This window comes from Lepidothrix coronata, unplaced genomic scaffold, assembly GCF_001604755.1.
Source record: "Lepidothrix coronata isolate B3197 unplaced genomic scaffold, Lepidothrix_coronata-1.0 Scaffold318, whole genome shotgun sequence".
In the NCBI taxonomy this organism is placed as follows: Eukaryota; Metazoa; Chordata; class Aves; order Passeriformes; family Pipridae; genus Lepidothrix; species Lepidothrix coronata.
Genome location: NW_016690498.1, coordinates 135,700 through 156,419, shown reverse-complemented (window position 1 = coordinate 156,419; position 20,720 = coordinate 135,700). Strand labels below are relative to the sequence as shown.

The 20,720-nt window shown below is 45.7% G+C and overlaps 1 protein-coding gene across 14 annotated transcripts in view; it reads left to right on the top strand.

The window, feature by feature from the left end:
* The window catches only part of ANKRD17 (ankyrin repeat domain 17), a 69,855-nt gene that overhangs the window by 29,472 nt on the left and 19,663 nt on the right, over positions 1 to 20,720 (top strand). For 5 of the 14 annotated variants that reach the window (XM_017837944.1, XM_017837945.1, XM_017837936.1 and 2 more), the window contains exons 2-15: positions 5,323 to 5,476; positions 6,052 to 6,208; positions 7,522 to 7,669; positions 7,955 to 8,102; positions 9,157 to 9,390; positions 10,486 to 10,580; positions 13,702 to 13,939; positions 14,109 to 14,300; positions 14,678 to 14,787; positions 15,590 to 15,677; positions 16,241 to 16,368; positions 16,870 to 17,013; positions 17,562 to 17,664; positions 19,181 to 19,936. In XM_017837944.1, the coding sequence (XP_017693433.1) occupies positions 5,365 to 5,476; positions 6,052 to 6,208; positions 7,522 to 7,669; positions 7,955 to 8,102; positions 9,157 to 9,390; positions 10,486 to 10,580; positions 13,702 to 13,939; positions 14,109 to 14,300; positions 14,678 to 14,787; positions 15,590 to 15,677; positions 16,241 to 16,368; positions 16,870 to 17,013; positions 17,562 to 17,664; positions 19,181 to 19,936 (2,653 nt within the window). In that variant the 5' untranslated portion in view covers positions 5,323 to 5,364. Of the gene's footprint in view, positions 1 to 2,621; positions 2,752 to 4,518; positions 4,600 to 5,322; positions 5,477 to 6,051; positions 6,209 to 7,521; positions 7,670 to 7,954; positions 8,103 to 9,156; positions 9,391 to 10,485; positions 10,581 to 13,701; positions 13,940 to 14,108; positions 14,301 to 14,677; positions 14,788 to 15,589; positions 15,678 to 16,240; positions 16,369 to 16,869; positions 17,014 to 17,561; positions 17,665 to 19,180; positions 19,937 to 20,720 lie in introns of those variants that run through there. The other 9 variants (XM_017837943.1, XM_017837935.1, XM_017837937.1 and 6 more) reach the window with 3 other exon arrangements.

Genomic DNA, 20,720 nt, shown 5'->3' with positions numbered 1-20,720 from the left:
ACTGTTCCGGAGTGAAAGCTGAGATTATCTTGGACAGGAGCTGCTGGAGCGCCAGGGGAAGCAGTGTGGCTGGGGGTCAGGCATGGGGAGTTCCTCATGGAAATCAGGATTAAAGCTGCTCACCCGAAGGGAGTCACTTTTAGCTGAGTAAGGGAAGAATCTGGAGTGTGGGACTAAAGTCAGCGTAGTAGGACTGAAGTTTATTAACTGACCCGGCGGTGGTGGTGGTTTTGGTCTGAGGGTGGCTTTGCAACCCCTGATGGCCTCAAAAATCCTTGCTAAATTTCACGTCTTCAAAAACCTTTTGCTGCTCTACAAAAATTGGGGAGCTGGGAAAAATTGACTGTTGCAGCCCTTGCTGATTGGCAGTGAGTGAGTACCTCCTGAAGAACCAATCCAAAAGCAGTGTCAAGTAAGGTTTGTTTGAGGAGGTGCACTTTGCTACCTGGCAATAGCCACTGGCTGTTCCTTGTCCACAAGGTTCTTTGGAAGGGCTTTGTACTGGTGCTTATAGGATCCATTTGGCACCCTGTGGGTGTCAAACACCAGAGGCCTGAGTGCCAAGGTAAAAATTTAGCAAATTCTACCTTGTATTCAGTGCCTAATATAAGGCAGAAGTTATGGGAGTCATCTGAGAAAAGCTGTGTTGGATTGTAAACCTGAAAAATAGGGGCTAGCCCCGGGAATAAGGACAAAACCTGCAGGGAAAAAAAAAATTTTTCATGAAAGGTAGGGTTTTTTTGTCTTTTAAAATACTTGTCTAGGTTAGTGTGGTTCATCCAAATTGGGTTTCAGATGCTGTTGTTGTGTTAAAAACACAGTGCTTAAAAACACTGAAGGTTAAAAAATAAATCCTGTTATGTTAATGAGCCCGAGTTGCTATTTCCCAGCCTGTGGAGAGCTGTTGTGAGCCTGACTGCCAGACACCTCACTGCAGTGCTCTGCTGCCGTGGTGCTGCCTCAAGAACTGCTTAGTGCTGCTTTGGAGCATGTCTTCCAGACAGAGAAATATTATATTGTCTGTTTTCCTATTACACGTGGCCAAAATCCAGGGAGATGTCACTGGGTGTTTGGCCGGAGGTGCCTTTCAGGGTCTCCTGAGCAAGTGTTAGGGCTGGGTCATGACACTGTGTGCCCAGGTGTACCATTTAAGCAACTCTTTGCTCCTCTGCACGTGTTACAGCCATGTTATTTTAGTTTTTGGAGTTTGTATGTTGTTTGTATGTGATGTGGGGTCTTGAGTGATTGCTCTGTGTTCGTTCCTGGCTAAATGCTGGAGAGCAGGAGCACAGCAATACTGTGTGCCTGCAGGATGGCCTGAAGGAGAAGGAGCAGGGAATGGGATTGGCAAAATGGGCACTTGGAATCAGGCAGGGAACCTGAGATAGGAAGCAGAAAATTACTTTCTACAGCCTTTTCTTAATGGCTCTGGGTTGTCCTTACAGCACAGCTGTGACTGAGCAAAACTATAAATCGATGATAAGCTGATGCTAGAGATGCTCTGTAAATTAATGAGCAGAGCCATGTGTTTATTAGGTGGATAAATAATGGGCTTGTGGCATTTGAAGTGAGGGTGGTGGGTGCTGGAAGCCAAGTGCTTTCTGCCATTGGTCATACAGGACATTCGAAAGAGTTGATTTTATTGTTCTGTCCTATCTATAAAAGTTCAGCTCATCATAGAGCTCTGTGGTAATGGTGGCAGGTTCTTCTCCTGACAATAAGATTAGAGTTGCTGTCATTTGAAGCTTGTTATGTTAATTTAGGCATTGTATACCCATTTTGGTGTTTAGGAGACTTGCCTAGCTGGATAGCTTAGTTGATGGTGTGGTTCTAGAGGAGCTGCTTGGTGTCAGGTACTGGGTTTCTATCTCCCATGTGAAGAGACAGTTGTTTGTAGGTGGAATGTTTCTTCCCTCCTCCCTCCCTGGTGTGATGTAAAATGGGGAAAATGCTAATCCATGTTTAGCCTTATAAGTAATAAATTTGGAATCAATAGGTAGCTCAAAGCTTTTCTTCAAGCCCTTAATGCGTGGGTGTTTTTATTTTTGGGTTTGTTTCTGTTGTTTGGTTGGTTTTTTTCTGTGTGTGTAGTTATTTGGGGGTTTGTTGGGTTTTATATTGTGAGGGAAACTATGGAAGGAAGATTCTTGTTTGACCTTAATTCACATCTCTGTGAGATGATGTGGAAGCTTCTGTATGGACTTGTGTCCCCAGTGGGATCTGTGCTGATAGCAGTTTTCTCTGCCTGGCTTGATGAGAGAGATGGCTGAAGGTGGATTTCCCATCAAGAACTCAGTTCTGTCTCTGTTGGATTGAGCACTGCGTGGTGGCAAGAGCCGTGTCAGAGCAGCTCAGGTGTGCTTTGTCTTTGTGTCCTAACTGGGCATTTCTTAAAAGGCACGTTCAGTATTCTGTGTTTGGCAGTCAAAGTGTAAAATTACTGACATCTTACAGGGCTGTCTTCAGGGTGTACAGACATGAGTCCTGTTTGAGAGCATCTCAGATACTTGGGAAATTTGTTCTGTTTGATTGTGGAAGCATCAAGTACACTAGAAGTGATTATGAGCCAAGTAAACTTATGCAATTACAGAACACGATATATATATTTTTTTTTTTTGCAGGATGAGAGAGGAGAAGTCTTGTAAAAGACTTCTGTGTTGGGGCCTGTCTGAACAATTGGGTTATGTCAGAGCATTGTTGGATCGGAGGAATACTGACGGAGAACGCAGATGAAACATTGTGATATGTGAGGTGGAGCATTTGTGTGCTATTCTACACTTTTTTTTTTTTTTTTTTAGTTAGGGGAAATAAAATACATCTGAAGCCCTTTAAAGGAAATGTCTGTTTACTTGGCTTGGTGCATGGAAATGCTTTGTCTTCAGTCTGTAGCTTCTGTGGAGAAGGCAGGATTTTCTGAGAAACCAAAGAGGAGTTTTCTACCAAAACACACTTGTGTTCCCTCACTGTTAGACACTGTGTCTTTTATCTCTATCCCCTGTATGGTATTTGTTGTCATGTTGAAAAGGTGAAAAGGCAAAACTGTAACTGTAAGAAAACTCTGAATCTAAATGGCAACTTCGAGACTACAGGGGAGTGTAACTGGACCACTGGGTGAGAAGTCTGCAAGCTGCAGGTTGAAGCTGGATCTCTTCTACCTTGGAAAAGGAAAGATTTTTAATCTATATCTAATACTATAAAATAGTCTAAAATGTTTCTTTCAGTAAATGAATGTCTTGATGTTGTTCTGAAATGGTTTAAATGGCAGCACATAATACGAACGTTCTCAAAACTTTCTTGGAAGGAAGTTTTCTCCTGGTCCCTCGCGGGTGTCTTGGTGCTGTGTTGTTTGTGGGTGGATTGCTGCTTCTCCCCGTTCTCCTTGGGTTGTTTATTTTTGATCACACCACGCTTGTATTCTTAGCTGGAAGGAGGACTGGAAGATTTTTCCGTTCGAAACTTAAACTGCATAAAAGACCTAATTTTGGGGAGAGGATATGAGTGGGGGAGAGACATTTTCCTATTTTGACTTCGTTCTTAGCAAATATTTCATAGTGTTAGGAAGAACCACGACCAGCTGTTCGCTATCTCCCTGGGAGGAGGTTTTTTTCAGTTAGTCTGAGCAGTTGGGATTTTTGCATGAGTTGGTTGAGCCAAGAATCCTTCCGACGGCTCCGGATTCGCCTTTCCAGTGGTGAAAATCTGTCACTTGGCTCCCGAGCAGCACAGCGGTTCCTCTCCCTTGCTGCAGCAGCCTGTCCTATGGAAGGAGACAAATGGCAAGTCCTCAGATGAACCAAAACTGGCCTCAAGTTGGTGGTGTAGGTGCAGGGAGCAGTGATGGGCGAAGGACCCTAGTTAGGCAGCAATGCAAAGTTCTTAGGAGCGGGCAGGAAACCAGGAATTGCCCTCAGCAGTTTGCCAAACTGGAAGGAGCAGCCTGTGTGGGTATCACTTGGAAAAAGTGGTGCTGAGGAGCAACAAGGAATGCTACAGGACTGTCCCACTGTTGGCATCAGAGCCACTTGGAGCTGAAGCTGGAAGTCCTCCCCTTCAGCTCCATGTTCCCAGGTTTGGAGGAACAGGAGGGCAGAGAGGCTGCAGAGCAGCAGAGGGAGGTTTCAGAGGTGCCCTTGAGATGAGTATTTGTGTATTGCCAAGAGCTGACCAGAGGTTTTGTTTCTCAGTGATGCTGTTGAAGCGGTAAAACAAAGAAATTTGGGAAGTAGTTCTCAGCCTGCCTTCTTTAATGAAAAAGGTTGAAGCTGAACATATCCTAGGAAGTGCTGAGCAGGAGGCAGAAGGCAAAGTTGTCTGAGCTCTGCCCTTGTGACAAGAGAATGGATGGGAGGCTGGAGAGACCTTCCGGGAGGCCTGAGATGAACCGCTCGCTTCCCTGGTTCATCTGCCCACACAGATGGATTCTTGGGGCATTTATCTGCAGGAATCTCAACTTGTGATGCTCATGGGACTGCTTTGAAACTTTAGAGACACACATGAAGCTGAAGAAATAAAATAAATTGTATTTCTGTCTCGATGAGCAGTATTCCATGTGGCAATAGATGGCTGCTGTACTACAGACAGTGCTGCTTTTATGCAGAGGTACTGGAGTGTAATCAGTTGTAGGGGTGGCTGGGACATGTGGTTTGTCTGTCAGGCAGAGTGGGGTTTGGATTGATTGTGATTTTGGATTGGGATTGGATTTTATTTTTTAATTCCTTTGGGGTTTGAAACGGGGAATTTTGGAAGCTGTTGAGTTTATAGGGGGGTGATTAAGATAGGTCTTTATCATTTAATAAATGTTACAATGACTGCTTCACAGGCTTTAGAGTGTGTTTGTGGAACGCTTAGAGAAGAGTCTTCTCTAAACTGCTTGCCCCCTCTGACAGGCAGGCTAGCACAACTGGATATTAGGGGCTTTCCTCTCTAAATATACCCCTCTCTTCCTTAATTTCTGCGTGTTTCACAACAAAACAAATGGAGGGCACAGGGAAGTGGAATCTTGAGAAGAACTTGGACCACTCAGCGTCTGTTTTCCGAAAAAGGCAGATATGATGGGTTGCATGTTCTGTAGATCAAGTTTTAAATCAGGGTTTTCTTGAGCAAGAGTCTGTGAAGCTCGTGTGTGTTGTGTTGGAGCTGATGGTATGTGGAAAGTGCTGCTGGTCCTTCTGGTTGTTTTCTTTGGATGTTGCGTTAGGAAGCATCAGACTTGAAGTGAGATAGCTGAAGCCAACAAAGTACTTAAAAAGCAAATGCTTAAAGGATAATTAGGTCTATTTTGGTCAGTTATATCACTTTTAAACCGAATCTGTTACTTTCCAGGTGGAATCGTTTATCTTGGATCAGGATGACCTCGAAAACCCCATGTTGGAAACAGCTTCCAAATTGCTGTTGTCGAGTACTGCTGATGGTGCTGACCTGAGAACAGTAGATCCCGAAACCCAGGCAAGATTAGAAGCTTTACTTGAAGCTGCGGGTAAGTCCTCGTGTCCCGTACAGGTTTAACCCCGGAGCCCTTACCGAGTCCATCCTGGAATCGCTTGCATAAGGCTAATCCACAGGAGCATGATACAGCTGCAGCTGTACCGGGGGTGGGGGGACTCGGCAAGGGTGTCAGAGAGGGGAAAGGAGTTCACAGAGAGCGTTTCCAGGTTTGGAAAATGGTGCGAAGGTGCTTCGGGTCACATTCCTCCAGTGCCGGATTGCTAAAAGCCTGTGTCAAAATGAACACCTGACCTCTGCTCGCACCCTTGTATCAAACCCTAAATTGCTGAGTGAGGGTTTATTTTGTAACAGTTGCTGTGTGAAAAGCTTTAGTAGTTGCTTATATTAAGTAGTAGTTGTCCTTAGTTGAAAAGTGTTGCCTTCTGTGGATTGGAGGGCTTTAATCTTGTGCAGCTTTTAAACTAGTGTTGTAAATGGTTCATCCTGTCCTGGTGGAAGCTGGAGTTGACTGTGCTTGCAATGTTTCTGCCGAGGGATCTCACGGGCTCAATTTGAACTTGTCTGTTCTCTCCCTCTCCCCGCCTGGCACTGGCATTGCAACGGCAGGAATCGGGAAGCTGTCGACAGCGGACGGCAAGGCCTTCGCCGACCCCGAGGTGCTGCGCAGGCTGACCTCGTCGGTGAGCTGTGCGCTGGATGAAGCTGCCGCGGCGCTGACCCGCATGAGGGCGGAGAGCACGGCCAACGCCGGCCAGACCGACAAGTAAGGCAGCCCCGGGGCGGGAACCGCGCGGGCCCCGCGCCGCGCTCCTGTCGCTGCTGCTCACGGGGGGGATGGAACTCTTACTCAAGCAGAATTGGTGCCAGGTTATCACCTGGGATTCTCCTCTTAAGCGTTTCTGGACTGGCAGGTCTTGCAGTGGAGAGTGAAGCAGCAATTAATGCCACTTTGAATTCAGGAATCACGCTCCAGGGAATTTATTGTGACCAGCAATAAAAACATTTCTAAGCTCTTCAATAGTACGGGCCTTAGAACTGTACCAAAAAGTTGCAGATCCTAGAATGGGTCATTCAGTGGCAGCATGAGAGTAGCTTTACGATCAAAAAACACCTTTTAGGGAACTTCAAAAAATGCCTTTTTAATTGAGGGAGGAAAACAGTCTTGAGGGACCGGGGCTTCGTGGTGATCAGCATCACTTAGGACCCTGGACAGAGCCTCAGACAGGGATTCGCTACTCCTATGCTGGACTCCTTGGCTTTAGTAGTTGGATTTTGTCTTACTGGGTTGTTTAGGAGGGAAATTAAAAAATTTATTTCCTTCTGGGCTTTCATTAAGCTTCAATAAAGTGGAAGCATAGTTAGTAGGAAGAACAAGTGCTGCTATGCTGGCTGGACATTTGTTCCGTCTACACCGAGTAACTGCAAAGGAACATTACTTGATGAGGGGACAGGACACATGAAAAGTAGAATTATTTTGGGCTGTGGCTGCTTCTGTTCTATGTGCATCCCTCCTTCTCCCCAACCTCTTCTTTCCTGGGAGCAGTGGCTGTTGCCAGAGTTTTTACCGGGACAGAGGATCTGGGAAATAAAAATAAACATTGACACGCTGTGAACAGACACATTTGAGAACTAATTCTCCATATATTAAAATTGTGTCTGGTTACAAGATTCTGGTGTTTTCAGCACAGCACAGAGGGGAAGTGGTTTATTTTTTTTCCAGGAGAAGAGTGATGCACATGATTAGTTTTATTTTCATTACCAGTTACAGTGCTGAACAAATAAAGTTTTCCTAAGATGGACAGGTGATTTCCATGTCCTCTGGTCCTGGGGTCTCCTGGAAATGTTTCTCCTGGAAGCTTCTGTTAAAAATTAATCACAGGAGTGGATGTGGACATGACAGTTTTCAGCCGAGTTAGCTGGGAAACCTCAAGTGTAAAACTGGCACCTCTTTAATTAGCAGTTGGCAGGTTCTTAGCTCGTGTTTCCTTTTTTTGCTGACTGCGTCCTCACGGCACGTTGGATTCCAGGCATTTCAAGCCCAGTCTGCTCTCACTGCTGAATGCTCTCTGTCTTTAGCCGCAGCTTGGCCGAGGCTTGTTCCGAAGGAGATGTAAATGCCGTGCGGAAGCTGCTCATTGAGGGCCGGAGTGTGAATGAGCACACGGAAGAAGGGGAAAGCCTCCTTTGTCTGGCCTGCTCAGCAGGATATTATGAGCTTGCGCAGGTTGGTTTCCAGGCTCTTTGTAGTACGTGTGTGTCGTGCAAGGAGAAGTGTGAAATGAATTTATTCCAGGCTTGGGCACCTGGAAGGGGGTGTTAATGGAGCGGGAAATGGCAGTTCACTGGCAGACGAGTCTCACACACAAACTTAATGTTGCTGATGTGTTCTGGGTGCTTACTTTCTGTAGGGGTTTCTCACACAACGCCGTGGGGTAGGTGGGGGCTCAGGGTGGTGTTTGTGGCACCCCGGTTTGTGCCTCGGGTGTTGTTGATCCCTGTGTGCTGGCAGGTTCTCCTGGCAATGCACGCCAATGTGGAGGACCGGGGAATCAAAGGAGACATCACGCCTCTCATGGCCGCTGCCAACGGTGGGCACGTCAAAATTGTCAAGCTGCTGCTAGCTCATGGTGCTGATGTGAACGCACAGTCATCCACAGGTGAGCAGCGTGCTGGGAACCCCTGGAAAGCTGGGGAGCTTGGCCTGGAAATTTGGGAGGAGTGGCTCTCAGCCAAGCAAGGCAGAATGCTTCCTTGTGGTTTTACTGTTTAAATTCTTCTCTTTTTTTTTAATGAAACTCTAAAATGTTCTTGGATGCAGAAAAAAATACTATTGGATGCAGACATACAAAGGTGGATCAGGTCACTTAGTAACTGACAAGTGTTTGAGTACATAAGATTTGTTGTCACATTTTAAGTACAGCTTGGTAAGTTTGTGTATATGTAAAAATTATTTGATGGCAGGTCTAGGAAACCAAGAGGAAAATAGGAAACGTGAGAAAATGGCCCCCTTCCCCCTCTTCCCGTGAGAATTTGGTAGGCATTTGTATTGAAGTGACCAAATTGGGAAGTCATCTAAGTTTCTGCAGCCTGGAAGTGGAGAGCTGGTGTGGAGTCAGCAGTGACTGATGAAGGGAGAGATGGCCCTGAGTGAGGAGGAGAGGGGTACCAGAAGACACCTTATTTACTTCTGTTGTATTTTTTTCAGTGAAGTAGTCTCAGTAATAATACTATCTTGACCTTTAACTTTTTTCAGGGTATCTTTCATAAAGGAGATTCTTGGACTGTTTCTGTTCAGATTGATGTTTTTGTGGTTTGTCTAGGGAGTTGTGAAGATGATGGGCATTTTGGAGCCAACCCTTTAGAGGTGTTTAAAACTTGATTTAGAAGCAACAGTTCATTCTGCTCCCCGTTTTGAGCTTTCATTCTTAGAGCACAGTGTGTCCCTGCTGATTAACAGGAAAAAGGATGGGATTTTGTGATGGAAGCTGGGCTGGCAAAGCGAAGAGAGGTGCATCAGCAGAGGCACAAGGAGATCCTCAGTCTGTCAGCACTGAGCTGCTTGGTGCCATTATTTATTTTCCCCTCCCTGTAGCTTGGAAAACCCTGTTCCATCAGATATCTGGGTAAAAACAGAAGAGAGCATCAGGTGAGGTTCCCACTGCAGGAACGCCCTGCAATTGTGTTTCCAACCCTCCTTCTGCCCGGCTTTAGGCAACACGGCCCTGACCTACGCCTGTGCCGGGGGCTACGTGGATGTCGTGAAGGTGCTGCTGGAGTCGGGCGCGAGCATCGAGGACCACAACGAGAACGGCCACACGCCGCTGATGGAGGCGGGCAGCGCCGGGCACGTGGAGGTGGCCAGGGTGCTGCTGGAGAACGGCGCGGGCATCAACACGCATTCCAACGAGTTCAAGGAGAGCGCGCTCACCCTGGCCTGCTACAAAGGTACGGGGGCGCGGCCCGAGAGCTGGTGCAGCGCCGAAAGTTCATCTCCCACACGGGGTCCTTCAGCCCTGCTGTCTAGGACCAAGTGCATTTAAAGGCCGTGAACAGACACTTGGTGATGCTTTTACCCTGGCTGTGATATCCCACAGCGTGTGTGTGCCATGTATAAAATGGTCTGTGTGGAGAGTTTAAGTGTCAGGATATAAACCTTTGGTCTGAGTTATGATGCTTAAAGATGCTCTGTGAAATGAATTAGGAGACAGGGAACTAGTACTATAGAATAAGCATGCTAGACCTTCTGTATTGTAGCTGTATTATAAATAAAGCTCTGCTGAGATAAAGAAATTATTTAATTTTATAGGACTTAGGACTTGAAAAACATGCAGAATCAAAGAGCTTGCCTTTTAGGTGTCAATGCTTAGGCAACAGCCATTTGTTGTCCCCCTTAGGCAGCAATCTTGCATCACCCAGTGAAGGGATGAAGATGTTTAATTAAGAGGCCAAATATGTTCCCTCAGCTCAGCAACTGCTGTTATAGTCACTTAGGACATGTTTTATTGGAGCCATTAGGGTGGCCCTTGGCATCACAGAGTAGTTGATGTTGGTAGCAGAGGTACCTGTGTGGCACCTATGTAGAAGCTGGGTCTTATCATTTCATTCATGTTTTTTGTCTGCCTTGATAAATTCTTGGTTCACTGTTGCTGAAGGCTGTCATAAACCAGGGGGGGGATTTTTTGTGGTGGCTATCAGAGCAAAGACAGCCAGTGTTCAAAAGAGAGAAGTGAGACCCCAAAACCCTTCCTCCCTGAGGAAGTGTTCTTGGCCTCTGAAGCCTGAAATGAGGCTGGAAAGCAGAGGTGAAAAGTTAAGACTGTGTGTGTGCAGTGAATTGGATCACATTTATAGTAACTACACCGTTAAACCCCTCTGCATATCGATGGCAGAGATACAAACACGCCTTTCCAGAGGAAGTGGGTATTTTGTGTTACAGTGTGGCCATCCATTACCTTCATTATGTACTTTAGATGCTTTCTGTGAGTTGTGAAACGCACTTTCTCAAGCAGTTTCTCTCTGTGAACTGTTTTCTCCACACAGGCCACCTGGAAATGGTGAGGTTTCTGCTGGAAGCTGGTGCAGACCAGGAGCACAAGACAGATGAGATGCACACTGCTCTCATGGAGGCTTGCATGGTAAGAGACCATGGAATTTACAAATTACAGAACTTCAAGTGGGAGCTTTGTCAGTATTTGTTGAAATACTTTTAAGAATTCTAATGTACTAAACAGGATGTGCTGTTGAAGGCATTTCACATACCTAGATGATGTGGAAGGAATTTGTAAGCTGAGTTGTCTGTCAGTGTAGGTGGTTACCTGTGTAACATGTTTCAATGTGGTTCATATAGCCACGTGCTCCTTGAAAACATTCAATCAGAAGCTGTTTGGGAAGCAACTGGGAAGTGGAAGGGGAAATGTTTAACTTCTTACTAATCAGTGCTTTGATGTTGCTGCTTTGTCCATCTGAGGCAATTGTATTCATCTGAATATGTAATTTCACTGTTAAACTGAGAATTCATCTCTTAAACTTCCTTCTTCTCCTTCTCTCCAAATAGATTGCTCATGGGTTGGGTTTTTCATGCCATTAGCCTTGTGTAGTGTCACATTGTGAACCCGTGGCCATGGAAGAGGGCAGTAAATCCCTGTTTAGCCTGCCCTTCCCTGAAACAACTGCAGCGGTTCTAAAATCAGCCAGTTATGCCTATTCAGGGAAGGTAATGGCTTTGGATGGGGGAATCATTAACAGAAACCATTATACTTCTCAAAGTTGTTGGAAAGAAAGTCACGTAGATAAACAGGACTCTAGCTGTCCTTTATCTCACCCTGAAATCTTACTAGAGCAGCCACATAAATATCCTGGTCGCTGGCCTGGCAGGTGATGATAAAATTACCTTGTTTGATGTCTCAGTCATATTCTCATCAGGACATATTTTTGGCACAGCTATGGATCAAGCCTTCCTTTCCTTGCCACTGTTTCCCCCCCTTTTACCTCCACCAACAGACCAAGAAAAGGCCATAAGACTCACAAAAACGTTGAGACCTAATTTTTATTAAGAATTACTGAGCAACAGGAAAAAATTGTTCTCTCATTTCTGCAGGCAGCTGTTCCTAGGGAGGCATTTCCACGCTGCTGCTCAGAGCTGGCAGACAGTTGAGAGTCTCATACCTTCAGCTCTGCTGCAGAGAGGAGGCAGCTTTCTCCACCAGTATTTAAAGAGCTTGCAGTGTGAAATGAAGCAGAGCAGGGACTCCCATCTCCGCATGTTTTTTATGCAGAAACAGTTACTGCTCTCCAATAGCACAAGAAAACCTCCTTCTCTAGGGCAGCGTTGAACTTGGCTGTGTGTTGCAGAACTGTTTATCTGTGGCATAGCGAGGGAGGGTTTAAACCTTGTCCTACAGGGCGTTCAGGAAGAGAGTTTTTACAGACTGCAGCTGATATTGATTTAATGCAAATGAGGTGTTGGGCAATGGCACTTGCCTTGTGGGAGCCAGAAGCAGGTTGGTCTAGTTTGCGTTTCCTCTCGCCGAAGCACCGATGCCCACAGAGCTTCATCTCTAAAATCCACCTGGTGCTCTTGTGCAGCTCGCTCAGGGACTTCTTCTGCTCTTTTAGCAGCTGGGAGGCTTTCCCTGGCTGTTGTAGGAGAGCTGAACGGCCCCACCCCATGGCAAGGTTTATGAAAGCATGGATCCAATTCCCTTGCGTGGTGAAGCACCAGCGGTTCTCCTCCAGGCTGCCTGGCCCACATAGGAAGCTTTGAAGCCAACCTTGGTGCTGCTGTGTGCCGTTCTCCTCCTGGGTCGGGGTGAGCACTGAGCTGTCTTGCCAGAGCCTGATGGCTGAGGCGCCGTCTCTGCGATTCCCTGAGGAAAGATTCTTTATGGAGTCTTGGAGTTTCTCCCTAAAATAGTACTGTCATTTCATGTAAAAGGTGAATATGTCCTAGTTAATGTCCTAGATATTTTTCCAAGAGGAAATCGTGTTTTGCTCCCTGGATATCAGAAGAAGGTATAAAACACTTGGGAAAATGAAGCGGAAAAATGTCAGATGCAGTTTGGTATTTTGTCTGGAAAAGAGCTTTTTGGAGTTGTGGTTTCCAGCTTGGCAAGGACGGCAGTGGCTGCGATTTGCTGCCTCTTAGGACTTAATCTGAGATCAAGGTGTACTTAACCTTGTTCAGAGACAACCTTGGTTCCTGGGAGCAGCTGTTTATTCTCTGCAGCCCTCCCCTGTTTGGTGTGTCAGGTTGTGGTTACTCCAAGTTGGAATGATGGCAATTTCCTCGTGGAGAAAACCAGCTTGGAGGGTTTGTGCTGTTGTTGGAGCACAGCAACCAGGCTGGTCTCTGCTTCTGTCTGAACAGAAGCAGAATGGAATGGCAGTTGGATGTGTCACTGTCAGGCCTCCAGTGTAAACACAGAGCTGAAAAGCCACTTCAAATAGCTCCTGAATTTATGGCATACTGAAAACATGACTGAGATCCTATGCTCAAATATTTCTGAAGGAAGAAAGAACTTAGGAGCTACCTTTTGGTAGAACGAGTTTGATAGCGTGGTCACGGTACCTGGAAAACCCTGCCAGGATCCTGCCAAGGGAAGGCTGTTGCTCTGGTGGCTCCTGGGATGTGTGAGAAACCCGTGACAAATGGTTTTGGTTTGGCTTTCTCTTGGAGGGAGAAAGTAGGTCCTGACTCTGCTGTTAAATTGAACAGTGAAATAGTTTTGCAGGAGTCAAGAGGCAGGCCAGGTCAGTCTGCACGGCTGCTTCCTGAGACAGGAGGGAAGCAGAACGATTTCAGTGTTGTTCTTCTGGAGGAGGCCAGCTTCTAAAATAGTGGTGAGCTCCCTCTCGACTTTCTGGGCTTTAGTTTGGGGTCCCCCCCTCAAGTAAGTTGATCCCAAACACTTGAACTTGCATCTGATGTGAAGAAGTTGTCCAGCTTGTCGCTTGCACCATCGACAGGCAGTTTTGATATGAGGTTCATGGCATTTCAGTTTTGAATTGAACCATATTCAGTAAAAACATGCTCGAGGTTTCCTCAGGTGCTCGTTTAAGAGGAGATCTTTAGCCTTTATCCAAATGCTTAGAGAAAACAGGAAAACTGTTAAGGAAGTTGAATTATATTTTTGGACTCGTTTTACTCACTCCTTGCCTTCTGTGTCTGCGGAGGGAAGTTGAGCCTGTGACAAAGCTGTGGAGAAAAGCAGTTGTTGTGTTGGCCAGTCTGTTGACCTTGGTTTCTGGCCTCCCCAGGATGGCCATGTGGAAGTGGCGAGGTTGCTGCTGGACAGCGGTGCCCAGGTGAACATGCCCGCGGACTCGTTCGAGTCCCCGCTGACTCTGGCAGCCTGCGGCGGGCACGTGGAGCTGGCGGCTCTGCTGATCGAGCGGGGGGCCAACCTGGAGGAGGTCAACGACGAGGGCTACACACCACTCATGGAGGCAGCTCGAGAAGGCCACGAGGAGATGGTGGCACTGTTACTGGGGCAAGGTAACTTCTGGGGGGCCCGGAATTCCCCAGGCAGCTGTACAGCGCTGGGGGGAAAAGCACTAAGTTATGGGATTTTCGTTTTGCTTTGGTGACAAGGGGCCTCGTGAACTAGGAAATGGTTTGTCTGCTGATCCTGCTTGTTCTAACCGGGGTTTTTTGTTGTTTTAAGGAGCAAACATCAATGCTCAGACGGAGGAGACGCAAGAAACCGCCTTAACTCTGGCTTGCTGCGGAGGGTTTTTGGAAGTGGCAGATTTCCTCATTAAAGCAGGAGCTGATATAGAACTTGGGTGTTCCACACCTTTGATGGAGGCTGCTCAAGAGGGACATTTGGAGCTCGTTAAATATTTATTAGCTGCAGGTATGGAGTCGGTTTGTTAACAGTTTTGTAAAGGCTTAATCTGACTCTAAGAGAAAAATATCTTTTTCGATATTCATGACATTTTCATTAGCAGCTTCTTGAAGTTGACTGCAAAGGTCTGTGGAGCCCTAAATAATTTACTGGATGAACTCGTAATTTAGCTTTTGAAGATTGAATTGATGTAAACTTGCTTGGAACTGGACTTACAGTTTATTTCTTTATTCCTGTGGAGTACGATGAAATTAACAGTTTAATAGCTGTTGGATTGGAAGGAGGAAGTTTAATTTGCTGTCTGATCTTGTAAAGATTATGCAGACTTGCATGTTTTCTGTACTGAACTTCACAAAGCTTACATGGTTTTGCCACCACTTCTTCAGGGGCTAACGTGCACGCCACGACAGCAACAGGTGACACGGCACTGACATATGCCTGTGAAAACGGCCACACTGATGTAGCAGATGTCTTACTTCAGGCAGGTGCAGATCTGGTAAGTCATAACCTTCGTAAAAAAATCGAATTAGGAAATAAAATGATTGCTGTCTGATGATTTGTTAATTTTTTTTTGTTGTTGGATTTACACGTTTGCTGTAAATTTGAATACGGCTATAGCAATTATCTTTTAACCTTTTCTTCTAACTAACTGAGAATTGGTGATGGTTCTGTAATGTATTTTAGGCTGTTTAATTACCTGAAAGTGCTGAGGTCAGTTACACTAACCAGTTACTCTGATGACTGATATCTAAAGCATTTCCAAGCCATTCAAGGTTGCCTGGACAGGAAAATAGGGGATTTCTTTCTTTTGTCACGGTATTCAGCTTCGAATTGTTGAGCTGATTCTGGGTTAGTCCTTTTACCTGCAAATTTGTTCTGTTCCTTATGCAACAGACAGTTCTGTTTGGATATGGTCTATTTGGTGTAATGTAACAGAATTACAAAGGTGGAGGTAAATTGATTTATACATTTCAGTAGGCTTGTACGTCAGTGTGTTGCCAGAAAGCGAAGTTAAGCGTGGCAGAAGACATCCTGTTTAACTAAAATCCCCACCAAGTGCCTCAGTGCTGCTTGTCCAAGAGTCTCCCACCTCTGCAGAGACAGGTGGTAGATGGCTCGCCTGCCTTCAAGATACCCTCAGTTCAAATGTTGGCTGGATATTTACGTCTGAGTTGGTGAAACACTAAAAAAATGATGTTCCATGTCTGAGACCTTTCCATTCAAAAAACCCCGGGGCTCCCTGGCCTCCTTTCACATGCGGTACTTTGGATTTTGAAGCCTTTCTCTGTCTGCTCTAGGAGCATGAATCGGAAGGTGGAAGAACACCTCTCATGAAAGCTGCCAGGGCAGGTCATGTTTGCACTGTTCAGTTCTTGATTAGCAAAGGTAAGAGCGTGGAAAGGTTTGGGCTCCCCTGATGTTAGAAATACTCTGAGTTAAGAACATGTCAGAACTAGTGTAACTTCCTTGGATTTGTTTCAAATGTCTTAAGTAGGTCATTGATTCTCAAATGAGGCATGTAATGATCACCTCTGTTTCTGCTGAGATTAGTGCGAATGCAACTAGTGATAACAATAGTGTATTCCAGTCTTTAATTCCTGGTAAAAGCATCAGTACTAGAAGTTACTGGGGTCTCCATGCCCCCGGTGCAGCCTTGGAGCAGTTTTCAGGAGTTTTAGCTTCAGGTGCCTGTAGGTTTCCAGGTTTGGACTATAACTTGCTTGATGCTTTAATACAGAGCCTGGAATTCTTACTTACTCTCTCTTGAGCTGATTCTGATGTTTTTTTCTTGTCTCTGCCCTGTATGGAGCAGGACAGCCAGCAAGATGGAATTTTCCCCGTGTAGATTGCAGAGTAGTTAAATTCTGTTGCTTTTGGTAGAGTTCTTTTGATGGAACTGTTGAAGTCTTTTTTTTTTTACCTGATCTTTTCCCCCTGTGTTTTTGCAGGAGCAAATGTGAACAGGACCACAGCTAACAATGATCACACAGTGTTGTCACTGGCCTGTGCTGGAGGTCACTTGGCAGTTGTGGAGTTACTGCTGGCTCATGGTGCTGATCCCACACACAGACTGAAGGTTTGTCCCTCAGCTCCCTCATTCTCCTCTTAGATAATTTATCATCCATCTTAAAACTAAGGATACCCAAGCGAATTCTCTCCTTTAGTATTCTCTGCAACTGATGCAGCATGTCATGATTTAAATGGAAATAAGATGCAAGAGCCGGTGTTTCCACAAGCAGGTGTTGTGCTCATGAATATATTTATAGAAGTCGGGGTTAGGAGTGCAGGTCCATTGATCACCATGAATGTAAAGGTTGATCTCCAGTTGCAAGGTTGCAATTGTGGAAGAGGAAGGAAACATTTTAAAAGTACTAATTTATTTTTTTTTTTGAAAATAGTTCATCGGGGCCTTAGGTTTAGATGTGAACTTGCTGCAGATGGAGTGAACATTTATTAAGGCAGACAGCAGGCACTAGGTACTGCGCTGTGTCTCCCAAAATGCTGTGCTGTTGTTTGGGTGATGTCGGTGTTGTTTTGCTGGAGCTCTTCTCTAACTCCGTGATCTTCCCCTCTCCAGGATGGATCCACTATGCTCATCGAGGCAGCCAAAGGTGGTCACACCAGCGTGGTTTGTTACCTTTTAGATTACCCAAACAACTTGCTTTCTGCTCCTCCACCCGATGCCACTCAGCTGACCCCACCATCCCATGATCTAAACAGGGTAAGATTTCAGGGCCGGTGGGCTCTGGGCTTTTTTGCAGTTCTTTTTGCAACTTACTCAGGAGTTTAAAGATGAGAGAAGAGTCAGTCATGTCATTTCATGGACACACGGAAAATTACTTTGAGCTGTCATGAAAATGGGGAAGACTTTTGAGCATTATCGTGTAGTGCTTTCATAATTATTATTAGTCTCTAAATATTAGAAAAAGTGTTGGGGGGGAAAAACAACAAGAGTAAAGGTCTGCATTAATGAGGCTCTTCAGAATTTAATTTGTGGCCCGTTGTGGCTTGTATTTGCTGTACCACAATATAGCACTGTGCCATGCTGAGTGTGGTTTGGCAAGTAATTTTTTAGGTTAAAAATGCCAAGTGTATCGAGATCAGATGATCTCCAGTTGTTAATTATTGAACTCAGCATATTAAAAACCGTATGAACTGTTCTTAGTGACCACTGAAGTCTGCTTTTCTAACAGGTTTTGCTTACCTTTTATTGAATTATAACTAGCATAGAGTATGAGGAAAGTAATCTGTTAGTCTCCGCCGTTTTAGGCTCCTCGAGTACCAGTGCAGGCGCTGCCCATGGTCGTCCCACCCCAGGAGCCTGACAAACCCCCTGCTAATGTCGCCACAACCCTTCCCATCAGAAATAAAGGTCAGTCGTAGTTCTGCAGCTTATTTTCTACATATCCTTCCGAGGCAGAAGGTGTAGAGACTTGCACTTGTAGCAGAGTAGTTCCTATGAAGAGTGTTCATGGATTCAGTCAAGGAAACTGCAATTTTGAATTTTTTTCATTAATTTATTTATTTTTTTAAGGATTTGCTTATCCACCAAGTATCAGTCATCTAACCCTGTAATCACAAAGCGTCAAGAAATCTGCCTAAGTAAATACATTAAAATCTCTATTAGTCTGACATACTGGACTAATGCAAAATGTCACCCAGAAGCCTATAGGAATTGGATAATGGAAGTTGCAAAAATCACGTTAATCTCCATATTGCAGTTGATTTGATAACTTGTGTTTCCTTAGGCTAGCAGTCTCGGAGTGGGTTTGACTAATTGGATTGAAGGCGGAATTTCTTGTGCTATAAAATCTCTAGTCTGATGTGGCTCAGGTCCTCCCAGGACTAAATTTGCATCTATTTTACTGTCGCCATTTTGACACTTAACGCTTTCTGTACGTAAGAATTCTCTTTCAAAACCAATTTTTATCAAGGATCAGCAGTAGGAAATACAGGCGTGCATGTCCTAAAATTAATCCTGTGTGTACACTTGTATTGTTCTGGAGATACAGCGAGGATGGCTGGAAGAAGCCGGGCACCTCCACTGCCTCAGATCCTGGGTTTTGATTTGCCTTTCGCCCTTCAAAATTAACCGATTGTTGCTTCTCCACCTGGTATGGCAGAGCATGTCAGCTGTGTTACTGGGGACTTCTGCATAAAAGACCAGTTGGATTAGTCCATCGCTCGTTCTTGCAGGAAGGCTGAAATATTTGCCTTGCTTGGGCAGAGAGCTGAGTTTTGACACAGGCAAAAATCATGTCTGCTATGGATAAAATGTAGTGGCTAAACACGCCCTGTTAGATCCTGCTAAATCTAAATGACTATCCTGGGTTCTGGCGCTGTTTGTCACCTGAGCAAAGCTGGATACCTGGAGCAAAAGGATTCCTAGTCCTAGAGAGTGTAAATGTACCGAGTACTAAAATGTACCGAGTCAGTCGCAAAACCGGTGGCCTAGACCAGTCCCCAAGATGTTTTTGCATCCCTTGGGCTGTGTTCATCCCTAAGCATATGTTCATGACCTAACAGCACACCAGACACAGAACACCAAGTAAAGAGACAGCATCCCCTTGCTTTTTGCTCCCAGTTTTCTTGTAGCAGCACTCGGTAACAGCGGCTCGAGACAATCGCTTCTTTTGGCAAAAGCATAACGATTGTTGGAGTAGACCTGTCACCGTAGCGCAGGGATACTCGGGCTGTATGTGCAGAAGTGGGTCCTGTTAAATTCCAGTGGGTAGGTGTTCCTGGAGGGCCCTCAGTGCACGCTGAGCTCCTGTGGGTGCCGTGCCTTGGTGCGGACCCGGCCGGGCAGGGCCCAGCAGTAGCTCTGTAATGAGGATGCCATTCGTATGCACTTCCATTGGTTCTGAGGGGGTTTCTTTTTCACACAGCTGCTTCTAAACAAAAGTCCAGCAGTCATTTGCCAGCAAACAACCAGGATGTACAGGGTTACATCACCAATCAGTCTCCAGAGAGCATTGTAGAAGAGGCTCAGGGCAAGTTGACAGAGCTGGAGCAGAGGATAAAAGAAGCCATAGAGAAGAACGCTCAGCTGCAGTCCCTGGAATTGGCACACGCTGACCAGCTCACCAAAGAGAAGATTGAGGAGCTGAACAAAACGAGAGAGGAACAAATTCAGAAGAAACAAAAGATTTTGGAGGAACTGCAGAAAGTGGAGCGAGAGTTACAGCTGAAAACTCAGCAGCAGCTAAAAAAGCAATATCTAGAGGTAAAAGCGCAAAGAATTCAGCTCCAGCAGCAGCAGCAGCAACAGTCTTGCCAGCATCTGGGACTACTGACTCCCGTTGGGGTAGGAGAACAACTCTCAGAGGGAGACTATGCACGATTGCAGCAAGTGGACCCCATCTTGCTTAAAGATGACCCCCAGCAAGCTGCTGCGCAGACGGGTTTTGCACCAATTCAGCCTCTGGCCATGCCACAAGCTTTGCCTCTGGCAGCAGGTTCCTTACCTCCAGGGTCCATCGCAAACCTTACAGAACTGCAAGGTGTTATAGTTGGACAGCCAGTGCTGGGCCAAGCACAACTAGCAGGGCTGGGGCAAGGAATACTCACAGAAACACAGCAAGGGTTAATGGTAGCCAGCCCTGCTCAGACGCTCAATGACACGCTGGATGACATCATGGCAGGTGGGTTTACGTTGTTATGAGCAGGTATAATATTTGCTTGACCAGTTGAGGGTATGTCCACTTCTTTTTATGTGTGTGTGTGTGTGTGTGTGTGTTTGTGTATTCCCATGAGCTCTACAGCAAGTACCAGTCGCCCTCTGATCCCTGTCTGAGGAGCTGGGAAAACTAGCTTTAACCTTTCAATTTGCAGGGCCGAGCTAATGGTGCCAGTTGGTCAGGTTGGTATGGTGGAGGTGGCAGTTTTAACTCTTCCTAACTTGTGGGGGCCAGTGCTAGGTACAAACAGTTGTATTTTGATCTGATTGTGGCTCAGAAACAACACATTGACAGTACTGGTTAGTACTTTGGACTAGCGGAGAGCTGACTGGGAGGAGGCTGTGAGCAACTGCAGCACCACATCAAACCTAGAATGTGTGAGGAGCTTATCTTCTGAATAAGAGCTGCTCTAGTAGGCCTTGAATAGTCTATCTAGGCAAAGTTTTTACTCCTGTTTGGAAAAAAAGATGATAATCCTATGACTTGTAAAAATAGCTCCTCATAAAAATGGCTGCTTTGCCAGCAAGAACCATGTTTAGCCTGACCAGAGGCTTGTCGTCAGTTGTGAGAATTCTTTGCCCAGTGACATCAGTGCTTTAAGGCCTTGAGTAGTAAAATAAAAGAATGAAGCGGGTTTTATATGAGTTGTTAGCGTTGCTGTACTTCACCCCTTCAGTTGTGTTGCACTTAATCCCCTTTCCACACTAAAGCAGTGGCTGTGGTGCTCGCAGTGACTCCTCAGCTGAAC